General features: G+C 44.2%; 1 protein-coding gene across 6 annotated transcripts in view; it reads left to right on the top strand.

The window, feature by feature from the left end:
• LOC115172679 (coiled-coil domain-containing protein 9B) overlaps positions 1-20,652 on the top strand; it is a 44,561-nt gene that overhangs the window by 14,290 nt on the left and 9,619 nt on the right. For all 6 annotated transcript variants that reach the window (XM_029730358.1, XM_029730356.1, XM_029730355.1 and 3 more), the window contains exon 6: positions 1,410-1,481. In XM_029730358.1, the coding sequence (XP_029586218.1) occupies positions 1,410-1,481 (72 nt within the window). The remainder of the gene's footprint in view (positions 1-1,409; positions 1,482-20,652) is intronic.

Below are 20,652 nucleotides of genomic sequence, written 5' to 3'. Positions count from 1 at the left end.
GCCTGTTTGCCAGGTCCACTTCTATTTGGACCCCGCTTACATAATGTTGTTCAGCCTCTATATGGCGGTGATTGCTCTGCAGAACACTCTCTTCAGACAGCCGGCACTGTTACTGCAGCAGCATGGTCCCTATTAATCCACGGATGGCAATGGTGTGTATGTCTAGTCTTCCTCTGGTCTTCTGTACCACTCTTAGTGATGAGGGGGGGAGAGAGGTTTGAGACTGGGAATGGATGACGACTGGAGTGTCAGTAGGAAAGGATGAGAGTGACAGGGAGAGCCTCAGGGTGGTACTATCACTACAGGCCCTGGGAGAGAGAGAGAGGAAGAGATGGAGAGAGAGAGAACCAGGCTTGCAGACAGGTTGTTTCCAGTCTCTGTTACTCTCCTAAACCACAGAGAGTCTGCTCTCCTCCGCCACATTGTTTCCCCATTCCCGCTGTCATGAAAATCATGATTTAATCTAATTAACATTTGGCTGCCTTTTGTTCAGAATGGGCTCATTATGCCGCCAACGACAGGACAGAGTGGACAGCATGCCAACGAAGGGGGAAAGAGGGATGGAGATGGGAGAAGAAAGCGAGTGGAATAAAGCGTGTGAGAGAGGGGGAGGAAAAGTGATTTACAAGAGTTGAGGGAGAGGGATCCTTTTTGAATGTGCGCACACAGGGGAACAAAACCCCAGGCTCAGTGGTGTGACTCCGAAGGTGTTCTATCACTGCTCGGACAAGCTTCCTGACTGTTTCCAAAACTCCCTGTACCTCTCTCACTCTGTCTCACACTGTTCTGGAGATGGCTGTTAGTAGCACCAGCAGTCTAGGGTTTATTCAGTAGTGGAACGTTTAGAAGGTTGGGAGAAGAGACGTTGAATTTAATGGATACTGAGAAGAATATTGCCTTAAGAATATAAATAGTCCAAAAACATATATAAAAAAGGTCATAGAAAAACTATTGGGTAAGGGTCAAAGTAAAAAAAATAATTAAAGTCTCTTGCTCCCACCCCTCCCCAGTGCTATGCACTGGGATGTATATAATGGATATATCGGCAAGAAATTGTACACTTGGGACTGTTTGAAAGGGGATCAATTAAACATTGCCTGTTTTTTATTTAAAAAATCCCCAGTTGGTATTCTGTGAATTCTGTGTAAAATAGGTATTTCATTGTGTCTTTGAAAAAGACTATGATATCATGTGTCCACTTGGGAGCAGTGTAGCTCTCTGAAAGTCTGAAATGTGCTGCTGAGGATAGGAACACGTTCATTTTTGTGACAGCAGTATCAGTGGCAGCAGTGGGACCTGCTGTAGTACGATCCTTCTGTATAAGGACTTAGTTGATAGACATCATCATGATTTTTGTGGTGCTGATAACTTCTTTCTCTCTCCTCCATTCTCTCTTCTCTCTCTTTCAGCATGAAGTGGGGCAGGGGACGTGTTTGACAGAGGAGCGTCACTGGCTGTCAGAGTGTGAGCCTTACCACCAGGTAAGAGACCAGACCCCTTCTTATTAGCACCTAATTGTTTACTGTCTTAAGCCAATCAATTACCATGAATATAAATGTAACCTAAGTACCATATTACCAACATTTCATTATGCATTCTTTCATATTTTGTTTAATTGTCCAATTGTGCATACTTAATCTTCTTTTGAAGAGTGTGTGCATTGTCCATCATAGGATAATCCATGCCAAATCAGTGTGCACATGTCAGTGTAGGTGTTGAGTAACTCAGGAGTTGCGTGTTGAAACCCAAAGGCGGCAGCTCAGAGGCACGCCCGCTTCAAACGGTGTTACATGCAGTCTGACTTACATCGTCAGGTTATTACCGCCTTATTACTACTCCATTACTGCAAACAGAGCTTGCTGATGAGCCTCTTCAGCTCACTGGTCTTGGTCTTAAAACACACACTGCGTACCAGGCCTCTGGAGTCTGCCATAGTGTCAATGATTCACCCCATGAGTTACGTGGAGCTGTAGCATCCACAATGAGCACAAAGTCTCCGGTGGTGAAACTCAGCTTTGTGCTGTTCCACTTCGGACGATCCTGCGTCATTGACAGACACTCACATGTTCATCTTCTCCAGAAAAGTTATGCAAGGTACTGGGCTTGTTTCCATCTACTTCGAGCATACAAGTCGTCCTTCTTGAACAGACCTGGTGGCAACAATGGTTATCCTTTGAGTTGAATGGCATGATTTGGTGTTAGGGATTCCAAGTCACTTGGGTCATTCGAGACTAAAGTTATTGGGCAGTCATTAAGAATTGCCTCCATCTCACATGCAGCTGTTTGCAGGGCTTCGTCATCAAACCTGCCTCATGACGGATTGAAGAACACTCTTTACTTGCCGGATGAGCTGTTCCCACACACTGGCATGGTGAGCACTATGAGGAGTGTTGAATCTCCACTTTATGCCATCCTGCAACAGGGCCTTTTGAATTTTGTCTTGATTTAGATCCTTCAGAGCTTCTCTTAGCTCATGGTTAAAGCTGACAAAATGTATTCCATTGTCCTCTCCTAAACTCAGCAAAAAAAGGAACGTCCTCTCACTGTCAACTGCGTTAATTTTTAGCAAAATTTTTAGCAAAAAGGGTAGACCTTACCGTGAAATGCTTACTTACAAGCCCTCAACCAACAGTGCAGTTCAAGAAGAGTGAAGAAAATATTTCCCAATAGACTAAAGTAAAAAATAATAATAAAAAGTAACACAATAAGAATAACAATAACAAGGCTATATACAGGGGCTACCGGTACCGAGTCAGTGTACAGGGCAGTTGAGGTAATTTGTACATGTAGCTACAGTAGAGGTGAAGTGACTATGCATATTAGCAGCAGTGTACAAAAGGGAGGGAGGGGGGTCAATGTAAATAGTCCGGTGGCAATTTGATGAATTGTTCAGCAGCCTTATGGCTTGGGGGTAGAAGCTGTTGAGACTTTTGGTCCTAGACTTGGCGCTCCGGTACCGCTTGCCGTGTGGTAGCAGAGAAAACAGTCTGTGACTTGGGTGACTGGAGTCTGACAATTTTATGGGCTTTCCTCTGACACCGCCTGTTATATAGGTCCTGGATGGCAGGAAGTTTGGCTCCAGTGATGTACTGGGCCGTACGCACTACCCTCTGTAGCGCTTTACGGTCAGATGCCAAGCAGTTGCCATACCAGGCCGTGATGCAACCGGTCAGGATGTTCTCGATGGTGTGGATCTGATCTTGAGGATCTGGTGACCCATGCCAAATCTTTTCAGTCTCCTGAGGGGGAAAAGGTTTTGTTGTGCCCTTTTCACGACTGCCTTGCTATGTTTGGACCATGATAGTTCATTGGTGATGTGGACACCAAGGAACTTAACTCTCGACCCACTCCACTACAGCCCTGACGATGTTAATGGGGGCCTGTTTGGCCCGCTTTTTCCTGTAGTCCATGATCAGCTCCTTTGTCTTGCTGACATTGACGGAGAGGTTGTTGTCCTGGCACCATACTGCTAGTTCTCTGACCTCCTCCCTATAGGCCGTCTCATCGTTGTCAGTGATCAGGCCTACCACTGTTGTGTCGTCAGCAAACTTAATGATGGTGTTGGAGTTGTGTTTGGCCATGCAGTCGTGGGTGAACAGGGAGTACAGGAGGGGACTAAGTACACACCCCTGAGGGGCCCGTGTGTTAAGGATCAGAGTGGCTGATGTGTTGTTGCCTACTCTTACCACCTTAGTCCCAGAGTCCTTAGCTTAGCGATGAGCTTCGTGGGCACTATGGTGTTGAACGCTGAGCTGTAGTCAATGAACAGCATTCTCACATAGGTGCTCCTTTTGTCCAGGTGGGAAAGGGCAGTGTGGAGTGCGATTGAGATTGCGTCATCTGTGGATCTGTTGGGGCGGTATGCGAATTGGAGTGGGTCTAGGGTGTCCGGGAGGATGCTGTTGATGTGAGCCATGACCAACCTTTCAAAGCACTTCATGGCTACCAAAGTGAGTGCTACGGGGTGGTAATCATTTAGGCAGGTTACCTTCGCTTCCTTGGGCACATGGACTGTGGTGGTCTGCTTGAAACATGTAGGTATTACAGACTCGGTCAGGGAGAGGTTGAAAATGTCAGTGAAGACAGTTTGCGCATGCCTTGAGTACACGTCCTGGTAATCCGTCTGGCCAGCAGCTTTGTGAATGTTGACCTTTTTTTAAAAAAAGGTTTTGTTCACATCGGCTACCAAGAGCGTTATCACACAGTTGAGCATAAGTAATAATACACAAAGGCACAATTTATAGTACAATATTGATATTTGTATTGGGTAAGGGGGGGGCAGTGTATAAAATGAGCAGTATAATAAGAGTCTGGTAGCAGCAGTTGTGGTGTGTGAGTGCATGTGTGCTAAAGTGTGGAGAATCAGAGCAGGTGGTCAGTCCAGTTCAAGTATTCATCAGTCTGATGGCTTGTAGATAGACACTGTCTCTCAGACTGTTGGTATCAGACCTTAAGCTCTGATACCGTCTACCCAACGGTATGGGAGAGAACAGCTCATGTCTGGGGAGTGTGGGGTCCTTGATAGTACTGCATGCCTTCCTCAGGCATCGTTTTGAGTAGATGTCCTGGATGGGTGGGAGCATGGTCCCAGTGATGCACTGGGCCGTATTCACCACCCGCTGTAAGGCCTTGAGGTCGTGGATGAAGCAATTCCCATATCAGGACGCTCTCCATCGTGCAGCGGTAGTATTTGGAGAGGACCCGGGGAGGCATGCCAAATTTCTTCAGCCACCTTAGGAAGTAGAGACACTGATGCACTCTCAAGAGTGGTGGTGTTGTTGGTCCATGACAAGTCCTCAGTGATGTGGACCCAGAGGAACTTAAAACTTGTGAGTCTCTCTACTGCAGTCCCGTTGATGTGTATCGGGGCATGCTTCCTCTCTGCTTTCTGAAGTCAACAATCAACCCTTTTGTTTTGCTGACGTTGAGGGGGAGGTTGTTGTCATGATACCACAATGCCAGTTCACTTACCACCTCCCTATAGGCTGACTCGTCATTGGTGGTTATCACCCCTATAACTGTGGTGTCATCAGCAAACTTGATGATGGAGTTGGTGTTGTGCAAAGCCACGCAGTTGTTGAGTACAGCAGAGGACTGAGGACACCCCCCCGGGGGGCCCTTGTGTGAAGAGTCAGTGTGGAGGTGTTGTTGCCAATCCTTACAGCATGTGGTCTACCCATCAGGAAATCCAGGATTCAGTTGCGTAGGTGGTGTCCAGACCCAGGGCACTGAGCTTGGTGTCGAGCTTGGATGGAACAATTGTGTTGAATGCTGAACTGTAGTCAATGAACAACACTCTCACATAGGTGTTCCTCTTGTCCAGATGGGTTACGGCCATGTGAATAGCAATGGAAATAGAATATTCCGTGGAACTGTTGGAGCGGTAGGAAAATTGGCATGGGTCCAGTGTGCCTGGCATGCTGCCCTTGATGTGGGCCATGATCAGCCTCTCAAAGAATTTTATGATGACCGAGGTGAGCGCGACAGGGCAATATACATTTTGGCATGTCACCTTGTTTTTCTTGGGCACTGGGACAATGGTGGTCTCCTTAGAGCAGGTGGGGACTACAGCCTGGGACAGAGACAGGTTGAAGATGACGGAGAAGACGTCCACCAGCTGGTTAGGACACACTCTGAGGAGCGGCCAGGGATACCATCTGGGCTGGCAGCATCAGAGAGTGAAAGCACCTGGTCGGGTCGGAGTTGTCTTGGATGGCTCTGTATTTTCTGCCTCGAAGCGAGCATAGAATGTGTTATTAACAAAGTAGACAATTAGGGCAAGAGTTGATTTCCAAAGAGATATCTGGGATTGTAACATACTGTTTAACGGACACATGGCTAGCTTGGGATATGCTGTTGGAGTCAATACAGCCAACGGGATTTTCAGTGCATCACACCGACAGGAATAAACATCTCTCCGGTAAGAAAAAGGGCAGGGGTGTATGTTTCATGATTAACGACTCATGGTGTAATTGTAACAACATACAAGAACTCAAGTCCTTTTGTTCACCTGACCTAGAATTCCTCACAATCAAATGCCGACCGTATTATCTCCCAAGAGACCTCTCCTCCGTTATTGTCACAGCTGTCTATATCCCTCCGCAAGCTGATACCAAGAGGGCCATCAAGGAACTTCACTGGACTTTATGCAAACTGGAAACCATATATCCTGAGGTTGCATTTATTGTAGCTGGGGATTTTAACAAAGCTAATTTGAGAACAAGGCTATCAGCATATTGATTGCAGTACACGAGCGAGTAACACGCTCGACCATTGCTACTCTAACTTCCGCGATGCATACAAGGCCCTCCCCTGCCCTCCTTTTGGCAAATCTGACCATGAATCTATCTTGATGCTCTCCTCCTATAGACAGAAACTAAAACAGGAATCGCCTGTGCTTAGGTCTATCCAATGCTAGTCTGACCAATTGGATTCCACGCTTCAAGATTGATTGAATCACGTGGACTGGGATGTGTTCCGGGTAGCCTCAGAGAATAACATTGATGTATATGCTGACTCGGTGATTGAGTTTATAAGGAAGTGTATAGGAGATGTTGTACCCACTGTGACTATTAAAACCTTCCCTAACCAGAAACCGTGCATTGATGGCAGTATTCACACAAAACTGAAAGTACGTAACACCGCATTTAATCATGGCAAGGCAATTGGGAATATGGCCGAATACAAACAGTGTAGTTATTCCCTCCATAAGGCAATCAAACAAGCAAAGTGTCAGTATAGAGACAAAGTGGAGTTGCAATTCAATGGCTCAAACATGAGACGTATGTCACAGGGTCTACAGACAGACAATCACGGATTACAAAGCGAACCACTACCAAAGACTGTGGGCTCTTTCTCCATGGCTGACATGAGTAAAACATTTAAACATGTTAACCCTTGCAAGGCTGCTGGCCCAGACGGCATCCCTCGCTGCTTCCTCAGAGCATGCGCAGACCAGCTGGCTGGTGTGTTTACGGACATATTTAATCAATCCCTATCCCAGTCTGTTGTCCCCACATGCTTCAGTATGGCCACCATTGTTCCTGTTCCCAAGAAAGCTAAGGTAACTGAACTAAATGACTATTGCCCTGTAGCACTCACTTCTGTCATCATGAAGTGCTTTGAGAGACTAGTCAAGGATCATATCACCTCCACCCTACCTGACACCCTAGACTCACTCCAATTTGTTTACTGCCCCAATAGGTCCACAGACAATGCAATCGCCATCACACTGCCCTATCCCATCTGGACAAGAGGTATATCTATGTAAGAATGACTACAGCGCAGCGTTCGACACCATAGTACCCTCCAAGCTCATCATCAAGCTGGAGGCCCTGGGTCTTGACCCCGCCCTGTTCAACTGGGTCCGTGACTTCCTGACAGGCCGCTCCCAGGTGGTGAAGGTAGGAAACATCTCCACTCTGCTGATCCTCAACACTGGGGCCCCACAAGGGTGCGTTCTCAGCCTCCTTCCTGTAGTCCCTGTTCACCCACGACTGCGTGGCCATGCACGCGTCTAATTTAATCATGGGCCCTCGGAGATTGGCGTCAGGAAAATAACCTCTCACTCAATGTCAGCAAAACTAAAGAGATGATCGTGGACTTCAGGAAACAGCAAAGGGAGCACCCCCCATCTATATCGACGGGACAGCAGTGGAGAAGGTGGAAAGTTTTAAGTTCCTCGTTGTACATATCACCGACAAACTGAAATGGTCCACTCACACACAGTGTGGTGAAGGCACAACAGCACCACTTCAACCTCAGGAGACTGAAAAAAATGTGGTTTGTCACCAAAAACCCTCACTAACTTTTACAGGTGCACAATCGAGACCATCCTGTTGGGCTATATCACTGCCTGGTACGGCAACTGCACCACCCTCAACCGCAAGCCTCTCCAGAGGGTAGTGCGGTCTGTACAACGCATCATTGGGGGCAAACAACCTTCCCTCCAGTACACCTACAACACCCAATGTCACAGGAAGGCAAAAAAGAACATCAAGGACTATAACCACCCGAGCCACTGCATGTTCACGCCGCTACCATCCAGTAGGCAAGGTCAGGACAGGTGCATCAAAGCTGGGACAGAGATATAGCAGCTGTTTTTCAATCTCAAGGCCATCAGATTGTTAAACAGCCATCACTAGCACAGAGAAGTGGCTGCCTACCTACAGACTTGATATCATTGACCACTTTAATAAATGGAACACTAGTCACTTTAATAACGGCACTTTATGAATGTTTACATATCTCGCATGACTTATCTCATCTACTGTATACTATCTATTGCATCTTAGCCGCTCTGTCACTGCTCATCCATATATTTTATATTTATATATTCTTATCCCATTCCTTTACTAGAGTGTGTGTATTAGGTTTTGTTGTGGAATTGTTACATACTACCTGTTAGCGCTCTGGAGCAGGTTTTCATCAAGGATCTCTCTGTACTTTGCTCCGTTCATTTTTTTCCTCGATCCTGACTAGTCTCTGTCCCTGCCGCTGGAAAACATCCCCACAGCATGATGCTGCAACCACCGTGCTTCACTGTAGGGATGGTTCCAGGTTTCCTCCAGACATGATGCTTGCCATTCACGCCAAAGAGTTCAATCTTGGTTTCATCAGACCAGAGAATCTTGTTTCTCATGGTCTGAGAGTCCTTTAGGTCTTTTGGCAAACTCCAAGCGGGCTGTCATGGCTTTTACTCATGTGCCTCCTTCTGGCCACTACCAAAAAGGCCTGATTTGGTGGAGTGCTGCAGAGATGGTTGTCCTTCTGGAAGGTTCTCTCATCCCAAGAGAGGAACTCTGGAGCTCTGTCAAAGTGACCATCGGGTTCTTGGTCATCTCCCTGACCAAGGCCCTTCTCCTCTGATTGCTCAGTTTGCCTGGGTGGCCAGCTCTAGGAAGAGTCTTGGTGGTTCCAAACTTCTTCCATTTAAGAATGATGGAAGCCACTGTGTTCTTGGGGACCTTGAATGCTGCAGAAATGTTTTGGTAACCTTCCCCTGTGCCTTGAAACAATCAAATTTCAAATCAATCACATGTATTTATACAGCAGCAGAAGTCATAGCCTTCCCTGTAGCTCAGTTGGTAGAGCATGGTGTTTGCAACACCAAGGTTGTGGGTTTGATTCCCACGGGGGGGCCTAGTACGAAGAAAAAAAATGTATGAAATGTATGCATTCACTACTGTAAGTCGCTCTGGATAAGAGCGTCTGCTAAATGACTAAAATGCAAATAACGTGTTATACAGAAACCCAGCCGAAAATCCCAAACAGCAAGCAATGCAGATGTATAAGCACTGTGTAGAAACAATCCTGTATCGGAGATCTACTGACAATTCCTTCAACTCATTGCTTGGTTTTTTGCTCTGGCATGCACTGTCAACTGTGGGACCTTATATACAGTTGAAGTTGGAAGTTTACATACACTTATTTTGGAGTCATTGAAACTCGTTTTTCAACCACTCCACAAATTTATTGTTAACAAACTATAGTTTTGGCAAGTCGGTTAGGACATCTACTTTGTGCATGACACAAGTAATTTTTCCAACAATTGTTTACAGACAGATTATTTCACTTATAATTCACTGTATCACAATTCCAGTGGGTCAGAAGTTTACATACACTAAGTTGACTGTGCCTTTTAAACAGCTTTAGAAAATTCCAGAAAATGATATCATGGCTTTAGAAGCTTCTGATAGGCTAATTGCCATCATTAGAGTCAATTGGAGGTGTACCTGTGGATGTATTTCAAGGCCTACCTTCAAACTCAGTGCCTCTTTGCTTGACATCATGGGAAAATCAGAAGAAATCAACCAAACCCTCAGAAAACAAATTGTGGACCTCCACAAGTCTGGTTCATCGTTTTGAGCAATTTCCAAACGCCTGATGGTACCACGTTCATCTGTACAAACAATAGTACGCATGTATAAACACCATGGGACCACGCAGCCGTCATACCGCTCAGGAAGGTGACGCGTTCTGTCTCCTAGAGATGAACGTACTTTGGTGCAAATCAATCCCAATCCCACACTCTTAAAGGGAGTGCTCCTAATCTCAGTTTGTTACCTGTATAAAAGACACCTGTCCACAGAAGCAATCAATCAATCAGATTCCAAACTCTCCACCATGGCCAAGACCAAAGAGCTCTCCAAGGATGTCAGGGACAAGATTGTAGACCTACACAAGGCTGGAATGGGCTACAAGACCATCGCCAAGCAGCTTGGTGAGAAGGTGACAACGGTTGGTGCGATTATTCGCAAATGGAAGAAACACAAAAGAACTGTCAATCTCCCTCGGCCTGGGGCTCCATGCAAGATCTCACCTTGTGGAGTTGCAATGATCATGATAACAGTGAGGAATCAGCCCAGAACTACACGGGAGGATCTTGTCAATGATCTCAAGGCAGCTGGGACCATAGTCACCAAGAAAACAATTGGTAACACACTACGCCGTGAAGGACTGAAATCCTGCAGCGCCCGCAAGGTCCCCCTGCTCAAGAAAGCACATATACATGCCCCTCTGAAGTTTGCCAATGAACATCTGAATGATTCAGAGGACAACTGGGTGAAAGTGTTGTGGTCAGATGAGAACAAAATTGAGTTCTTTGGCATCAACTCAACTCGCCGTGTTTGGAGGAGGAGGAATGCTGCCTATGACCCCAAGAACACCATCCCCACCGTCAAACACGGAGGTGGAAACATTATGCTTTGGGGGTGTTTTTCTGCTAAGGGGACAGGACAACTTCACCGCATCAAAGGGACGTTGGACGGGGACATGTACCGTCAAATCTTGGGTGAGAACCTCCTTCCCTCAGCCAGGGCATTGAAAATGGGTCGTGGATGGGTATTCCAGCATGACAATGACCCAAAACACACGGCAAAGGCAACAAAGGAGTGGCTCAAGAAGAAGCACATTAAGGTCCTGGAGTGGCCTAGCCAGTCTTCAGACCTTAATCCCATAGAAAATCTGTGGAGGGAGCTGAAGGTTCGAGTTGCCAAACGTCAGCCTCAAAACCTTAATGACTTGGAGAAGATCTGCAAAGAGGAGTGGGACAAAATCCCTCCTGAGATGTGTGCAAACCTGGTGGCCAACTACAAGAAACGTCTGACCTCTGTGATTGCCACCAAGTACTAAGTCATGTTTTGCAAAGGGGTCAAATACTTATTTCCCTCATTAACCCTTTCACACGTACCATCACACGGGGTGTGATCATTCTACAGTGGTCCCTGAAGCGTACGATCACACCCGTGTTATTAGAACACTCCTTTAGAACGCTCATTTAGAACGGCCAGTTTCGAATGACGCAACAATCAGCATTTGAGCTGGCCACATTCTTTTCAGAAACTATTTACACAAACACAGTCCTTACAAAGTTATGTCCAGAATGTGAGCAGTTTATTTTTGGATGCAATGTTCAGATATTCACAGAAGTATCTATAGCACAACACAATCATCCAAACCGGAAAAATGTAGGCTACATTAGTCCTAGCGCTAACTGAGGAAAGATTGACCTAACACAAGCAGTCATATTTTCTCACTCTCGGCTGACATAAACTACAATATGAATTAACTAATAGCAATTACTATGTATAATTAATCACATCACGGGTGAGCTCACCATTGATCGAAATAATTAGGTAAAACACTTTCTAGAAATTGAAAGTAATCCGTTGATTAATTTCAGCACGCAGCCATGCATTTTTTCCTCACAGAACCGAAGATAATAAGAGAAGATAAGATGAGTTTGGTCTGTTTGTTTGCATGTTGAAAGGGGTGTCATCTACCATCACATCCCACCATTCATTTCCGGAAGTCCTCAAAAAATGAGTTAACTCTTACTCACCTCATTTTGTTATAACATCTTTGGTCAAACAGACGATTACGTGAAACCCAGAATGCATTGTATGTCAACAAATATGGCTCCATACACATAGCTGGAATTAGCTTAGCTCATCATAATCAGTACAACCTTCAAAACATTATTTTACACACATACTATGCGCCCATTACAATTTATGCAAAAATCAGAACACATGATTTATCACGGGTAATTGAAAAACGTGAATAAAATACTAAATATATCAATAATACCACACAAAACATTTTATGATAGTGATTTATTGATACAAATGGTGTGTGCAGGCAGTCAATCACAGTAACCTCTCACTCCCACTCTGAGCCATTCAGTGTTGTTGTTTATGTAACAATCACATTCTGGAATGGAGAGAACGTTCGAATATCACGTGCATAAAAAAAACTCACGCTGGGGCGACCGTTAGAGATATTTGGAACTCACGCGTGAATGGGTTAAAATGCAAATCAATTTATAACATTTCTGACATGTGTTTTTATGGATTTTTTGTTGTTGTTATTCTGTCTCTCACTGTTCAAATAAACCTACCATTAAAATTATAGACTGATAATTTCTTTGTCAGTGGGCAAATGTTCAAATTCAGCAGGGGATCAAATACTTTTTTCCCTCACTGTACATCCAAGGGCCAGCCGTGCTGCCCTGTTATGAGACAAAAGCAATTTTCCTAAGTCCCTTTTTGTGGCACTTGACCATAACTGAACAGATCCTGTTGGACCTGCCTTGTTGATAGTGCTTTTAAGAAGGCAGAGAAGTGTTTTATTATGGACAGACTTCTCCCCATCTTAGCTACTGTTGTATTATGTTTTGACCATGATAGTTATCAATCCAGCTTTTCTCCAAGCAGTTTAGTCACCTTAACTTGCTCAATCTCCACATGATTTAGTTTAGTGAATGATTTGTCCCAAATACAATGCTTTTAGTTTTATAAATATTTAGGACTTATTTATTCCTTGCCATCCACTCTGAAACTAACTGCAACTCTTTAAGTGTTGCAGTCATTTCAGTCACTGTAGTAGCTGATGTGTATAGTGTTGAGTCATCCGCATACATAGACACACTGGCTTTACTCAAATCTCTGAAAGTGTACATTTTCAAGTTGTCAGGTTTACATCTAAATGTTGTGGAACTTTATATGATTAAATAGGAAACTATTTGTGATAAGATGAAATGTGATGTTAGCCTGCTAAATGAGAATTGTTTTTCATATAAAAGTTCTACCCAGTCAGTGACCACACCCACGTGAGCACAGACATTATGTCGGTGTCATGGAACGCCCCCTTTTGCCAGAGTGCATAAAACTCCTTTCACATTAGACCAAGCGGACTCCGGTGTAAGTCGGATGTTGCAAATGGTTAGACTCTACCAGACCAGTTACGTGCAGCACGAGCTGAATACATCACAAATGGTTAGGAACTCTCGATGAGTGAAGAAGATTGACTACATATTCACAGTCTGCAGCTGTATATGTAAAATAGTCTAGTAAACTCGACCAAAGACGAGAAAAGAAGGACATTTCCCTATCAAACGACCATTGTTTGACCTCTATTTAATCGCGTAATAATTGAACGTGGTATGTAATTATTTGATAAAATAATTTTCATTGCGTTAATGGTATCACGACAATAGACATTCATTTTTTCACCTCTAACACACTCACTTTAAGGAATTCAAAATTACAATATATAATTGACTGTGTAGTGTCTGAGTTTGTTGCTGGCAAACATTCTTTACATCCACAACATAGGAATCACTATAAAACTTCTAGTATTACCTCATATACACTATATTAGGCCCAGCCTTTGGAAATCTGGTTTTCCTAGATATGGCTACTATATTGTGCTCACTACATCCAATGAATCTGGATACTGCTTTCAAGCTAATTTCTGCAGCCTTAGTAAAGATGTGATCAATACATGTTGATGATTTCATTCCTGTGCTGTGTATAACTACCCTTGTAGGTTGACTGATAACCTGAACCAGGTTGCAGGCACTGGTTACAGTTTGAATATTTTTCTTGAGTGGGCAGCTTGATGAAAGCCAGTTAATATTTAAAATCATCCAGAAAATATACCTCGGTTGATATCACATACATTATCAAGCATTTCACACATGTTATCCAGATACTGAGTGTTAACACTTGGTCTATAGCAGCTTCCCACCAGAATGGGCTTTAGGTGAGGCAGTATTTAACATGAGATCCTCTCTAATCTTTACAGGAATGTGGTTCTGAATATAAACAGCAACACCCCCACCATTGGCATTTATATATTTTCTGTAAACGTTATAACCTTGTATTGCTACCACTGTATCATCAAAGTCATTATCTAAGTGAGTTTCAGAGTCAGAATATGAATGTCATCTTTTACTAGCAAATGATTGATTTCATGAACCTTGTTTCTTAAGCTACATATGTTAACTTGGGCTATTTTGAGCACTTTTCTTCTGGTATGCTTACTTATTGCTTTTATTGCTTTACTGGGAAGCTTAGCAGAAGTAGATAAGCTCATGTTATTTATGTTAGTGCAGGGTGAACTGCAAACAGTGAACTTCCTCCTAGGGCACACTGGCTCAGTGCCAGCAGTATAAATCTGGTTCATAGGCACATGATTACTGCATACAATAGCTGTAGGATCAGCAGAGGCATTCAGGACAGTTAAGAGAGACATTAATTAGGTTACTTACATTGTCTACCAACGCCCCTGGTAATCATACATTTGCTGAAGCATTATGACAACTCTGCTTCACAATGGTAGGGATTAGCTGAGCTGGGCTTGGGTCATTGATAAGTCATTGTCTCAACACAGCCTTATAATGCTGTGAAAGGGTCCAGGAACCCAAATGATTTAGATGGATCCCATCCTCCTTATAAAAAAATGTGTTTTTAGGATAGGATAAAGTAATCCTTCTAACCCCCCCCCCTTAAAAGATTTAGATACACTATTGTAAAGTGGTTGTTCCACTGGATATCATAAGGTGAATGCACCAATTTGTAAGTCGCTCTGGATAAGAGCGTCTGCTAAATGACTTAAATGTAATGTAAATGTAAATGTTTCCAAAAGTTATCGAAATTGTCAACAAAAGTTACACCCATTGAGCTGCAATAATCACGTAGCCAATAATCACGTAGCCATGGAACGAGGGGGCACAGGGCCAGATTTGATGGGTATTTTGTTAGTGTCTAGCGGACTCTTTAAAATCCAGTTTCAACTGTTCAGAGCTGCCCTTCATAATGTAATTTAAACCCACATGGACTACGATAGAATCGATTTCAATGTCCTGACGTAGTACGTTCGGGAGAAGCTTAGTAATGTATTTTATTCGAGCTCCAGGTTAGGATGTTGTTTTTGCACAAGGAATGGTCACATTTCTTACCAGGGAACTACCCAAAATCACATCTGGCGAGAATGATGAGGAAATCCACCCACTCCCACGCTTCACAGGATTTGGAGAACCCTTTATGGATGGGCGAGAGGCAGGATATCTTGAGCCCGTTGCTCCCGGCGCCTGGTGCAGGCCTCCAACAGATGGAGCAGCCCTGCTTGATCCAGAGCAGGAATGGAAGGTTGTCGACGTCGACTTCGAAATCGTAGTAGTAGGTACTGCGGCCGCAGACACCGGCACCCCCAGCGACGAAGGTGCAGGAAGATCAGGCTCCAGGACGTCTAAACTATTTGTTTTTTTGTATCTGCCCCGGGCCTCTCGTTGCGAGTGTAGACTGCTTTGCGGGAGGCCGCTGTCTTTGGCTTCCACAGCTCGTGACATGACCATCATTGATTGCCTTGCTCCTCTTGCTGTGCTCCTTGGACTCCGCTATCAGATGGGGGAGCTCGGGGCAACACAGCTCGGGGCAACACAGCTCGGGGCAACACATTTAGCGGGCGCTCTTATCCAGAGCGACTCTTACCAGAAGCCGCTGTTAGATCCATTCGGAATATGGAGAAGCAGACTTTGCAATTCTGAATAGTTTTTCGACTTGGATGCACTTTCTGATACATCAGAGCATGATCAGCATGATCAGACTCTTTTCTCTTTCCTCTTCAGACAATATATTATGCACAGCCACATACAGTTCCATAAACTCAGCAAATTAATCATTGAACACATTAATGTTACTACTGACGACGTCATCATTTTCACCACCATCCATCAATGCTTGAATTGCATTATTTTTCTTTGTTAGTCGAGCTTCCATCCACCTTTCCAACTTTTTTCCACCAGAGCTTAAGAATGGGTGACTGCCATTTCCATTCACAATTTTCAGTTCCACACTTCAATATCAACAATGCATTTCCAATAGCGCTTAACAGCTTCCCATCGCACCGATGGCTCATTCACAGTTGAATAGCTTGTGACAATGTTTCCAAAATAGACGCGTCAAACATTTCCAAACCAACAATCACAAAGAAATGGCTTAACTTGAAAATTATACCCGTACTGTACTCACGGTCTCTTTTGTTGGCAGCGCTGATTTGCTCCAGGTGACTTGATAAATCCATAAAGTGTGGAACTCCACTAAATCATGACATTTTAACTTAAATGTGGTGGCTTTCGAATAGCCGTGGGAAAACTAGTTGCACATTTGAGACGGACATCCAAAATCCGTTTTAGTAAACCCAAGAATCCAAATGAAATCGATGGCATGATGAATTAAACTTCACGTTTTATTTGTAGAATCCAAAATGATAAATGCAAGGCAAACAAAGGTTCCAATATTCCAGGTAAACAAGAAAGATCAGGGTAAAAACGTATATGGTTAAAAAAATGTATGCCATCCCAGTATCACAAACATTTTCCATAACTAGTAGGCACTTACTTCCCCTCCTTATACCCAATATGCACCTATCTGGGAAAGCCCACCCGTACTGATTGAGCCCCGTACTTCCAACTGATTGAGCCTAGAGGGCGTAATTGCCATATTTTAATTCAAATTATAGGACCATAATAAGAGGCCACATAACCAAATAAATGCAAACACCATATGTATATAGAAATTCAATATTATATTCTTAATGAGCAATATCATCTAATAAACACATATTTTCATAACCAAGGAAATATAGAAACAGACTCCAACACTCCCGGTCTTCGGAGTTGAAGAAGACTGCATCTTTCCCAAAACAAAAGTATCGCCCTCTCCCTTACACCCCCCCACTCCCTCTGGTAAGTTGTCCCCATGTGCCACCTGTGCTCTTGGTCTGTTAGTGTTGCCAGTGAAATATAGGGTAGGAGCAGGGCAGGTAGGGTAACAGATCAGGAGTGTGATAAACACCCAGAAGCAGGAGGAAGGCAGGGAGGGATTGAACAGAGCCTTCAGAGGAAAGTGAGATACATAGTCAGTTGTACAACTGAATGCATTCAGCTGAAATGTGTCTTCCACATTTAACCCAATCCCTCTGAATCCGAGAGGTGCGGGGGGCTGCCTTAATTGACATCATCGGTGCCCGGGGAGCAATTGTTCTTTGGGGTTAACTGCCTTGCTCAGGAGCAGAATGACAGATATTTACCTTGTCGGCTCAGGGGGATTCGACCCAGCAACCTTTCTGTTACTGGCCCAACGCTCCTACCCGCAAGGAAGGAGCCAGATGACAAGTGATGCTGTTCATGTCCCACTCAGCTATACTACGTTGGTGTGTTCTCAGCCCGGCTGTGGAGAATGCTATGAGTTACGCAACCTCTTCCATCGTGGCTGGTTTTTGGATGCCAGCGTTGCATAAGAAGAACATGATCAGAGCTATGTTAGCAGCTATGATCTGATATAGCCTAGATATGAAGTTGTTCTGATTTGGGAGGTATCCAACACCGCTTCGGAATAAGTATGGTCATACAGTTCTAGACATGACAGAGCCCAGGGTATTCAATGGACACCAAATAAAATAATAAATATAAAACCTATTGAACTTAAGTCCAATAAGTCTTGTTTTCATTTTCTGTTGAAAAATGTTTTGCTACAATGCCCTAATGAATATGACCCAGGTTTTTTCTGTTGGCCAGTGTGCGGCTCCTCCCTGAACCCCTGTAACCCTGGGAGGGAGCCCCAGCAGAGGCAGGAAATTGAAAGTGCTAACTAGTGGTGTGCTTGGCGGAGCCAGCGGGGGCAGGCCTGTTAGAACATGTGAGACATGCCGTCCCCTGTGGCCCCTGCATCCCCCAGGACCGGGGAAGAATAGACAAAGAGGAGCGAGGAGACGCAAACCGAGAGATGATCACGGATGCCACGTTCCCGATACTGCCTGCAGGAGAGCCACATGTTTACCTGTCTCTGATTGGTCAACACCGTGGAGGAAAACATATTTCTGCCTGTCCCTAGTTTATCCCTCTGTGCCCAATCAGTGGCTTTCGTCTGTCTCCATTATTCTTGTCTCCTGACTGCTCCTGTTCGGTCGTAAAACCCTTCACAGAAAGAGCATGAATGGAACCACACATCGATTCTCCTGGTTTGTAGAGTGGTATCTACACTACATGGCAAAACGTATGTGGACACCCCTTCAAATTAGTGGATTTGGATATTTCAGCCACACCTGATGCTGACAGGTGTATAAAATGAGCACACAGCCATGGAATCTCCACAAACAAACATTGGCAGTAGAATGCCCCGTACTGAAGAGCTCAGTTACTTTCAATGTTACACCGTCATAGGATGCCACCTTTCCAACAAGTCAGTAGTCAAATTTCTGCCCTGCTAGAGCTGCCCTGGTCAACTGTAAGTGCTATTATCTTGAAGTGGAAACGTCTAGGAGCAACAGTCGCTAAGTGGTAGGCCACACAAGCTCACAGATCGGGAGTGCTGAAGCGCACAGCGTGTAAAAATCGTCTGACCTCGGTTGCAACACTGATTCTTGTTCCAAACTGTCCCTGGAAGCAACATCAGCACAATAACTGTTCGTCAGGAGCCTCATGAAATGGGTTTCCATGGTCGAGCAGCCACACACAAGCCTAAGATCACCACGCGCAATGCCAAGCGTCGGCTGGAGTGGTGTAAAGCTAGCCGCCATTGGATTCTGGAGCAGTGTGTAAGTTATTTTGTCTGTAGCAACACACTCTCAGGAGACACACCCCTCACCTGCACAGTGCAAACACTCTCAGAAATGACAAGCTCCAGCCTTTTTCCTCTCCCTGCTGTTGCCAAGCATCTAGTCTCCCTAACCTCTCTGGGCCAGTGGGACGCTTGTGTCCCACCTACTCAACAGCCTGTGGAATCCCGTGGCGCGATATTCAAATACCTTAGAAATGCTTTTACTTCAATTTCTCAAACATATGACTATTTTACAGCATTTTAAAGACAAGACTCTCATTAATCTAACCACACTGTCCGATTTCAAAAAGGCTTTACAACGAAAGCAAAACATTAGATTATGTCAGCAGAGTACCCAGCCAGAAATAATCAGACACCCATTTTTCAAGCTAGCATATAATGTCACATAAACCCAAACCACAGCTAAATGCAGCACTAACCTTTGATGATCTTTATCAGATGACACTCCTAGGACATTATGTTATACAATACATGCATGTTTTGTTCAATCAAGTTCATATTTATATCAAAAGCCAGCTTTTTACATTAGCATGTGACTAGCATGTGACTAGCATTCCCACCGAACACTTCCAGTGAATTTACTAAATTACTCACGATAAACGTTCACAAAAAACATAACAATTATTTCAAGAATTATAGATACAGAACTCCTTTATGCAACCGCGGTGTCCGATTTTAAAATAGCTTTTCGGTGAAAGCACATTTTGCAATATTCTGAGTAGATAGCCCGGCCATCACGGGCTAGCTATTTTGACACCCACCAAGTGTGGTACTCACCAAACTCAGATTTACTATTAGAAAAATTGGATTACCTTTGCTGTTCTTCGTCAGAATGCACTCCCAGGACTTCTACTTCAATACCAAATGTTGGTTTGGTTCCAAATAATCCATAGTTGTATCCAAATAGCGGCGTTTTGTTTGTGCGTTCAAGACACTATCCGAAGGGTAAAGAAGGGTGACGCGCCCGGCGCGTTTCGTGACAAAAAAATTCAAAATATTCCATTACCCTACTTCGAAGCATGTCAAACGCTGTTTAAAATAAATTTTTATACGATTTTTCTCATAAAAAAGCGATAATGTTCCGACCGGGAAACCCTGTTTTCGTTCAAAGATGAAAAAATAAAAACATGGTGTCGGCTTGTGCACGCGCCCCAGTCTCATTGTTCTCAGATCGACCACTATCCAAATGCGCTACTGTTTTTCAGCCATGGCCTGCAAAGTCACCATTCAACGTTCTGGCGCCTTCTGAGAGCCTATGGGAGCGTTAGAAAATGTCGCGTTATGCCAGAGATCCCCTGTTTTGGATAGAGATGATCAAGAAGGCCAAGAAATAGTCAGAGAGAGCGCTTCCTGTTTGGAATCTTCTCAGGTTTTGGCCTGCCAAATGAGTTCTGTTATACTCACAGACACCATTCAAACAGTTTTAGAAACGTTAGGGTGTTTTCTATCCAAATCAAACAATTATATGCATATTCTAGTTACTGGGCAGGAGTAGTAACCAGATTAAATCGGGTACGTTTTTTATCCGGCCGTGCAAATACTGCCCCCTATCCCCAACAGGCTAAAGACAGAAGTTTATTGATATTTGAGATGCATCTTTGGGGCCATGTGACAAGCATATCTGTCAACATCCCTGTCCCTGAGATTGTTGTGAAGGGCATTTCTTAGAGCTCAAATTAGTAGCAGTTTAGTTTGGCCTGCCATGGAAGCCTTACCACTAGTATCATCACGCTACATTACCACTAGT

The sequence above is a fragment of the Salmo trutta genome, chromosome 33 (assembly GCF_901001165.1).
Source record: "Salmo trutta chromosome 33, fSalTru1.1, whole genome shotgun sequence".
In the NCBI taxonomy this organism is placed as follows: domain Eukaryota; kingdom Metazoa; phylum Chordata; class Actinopteri; order Salmoniformes; family Salmonidae; genus Salmo; species Salmo trutta.
The sequence above is the reverse complement of the archived record's forward strand: the minus strand, read 5'-3'. Positions and strand labels throughout refer to the sequence as shown.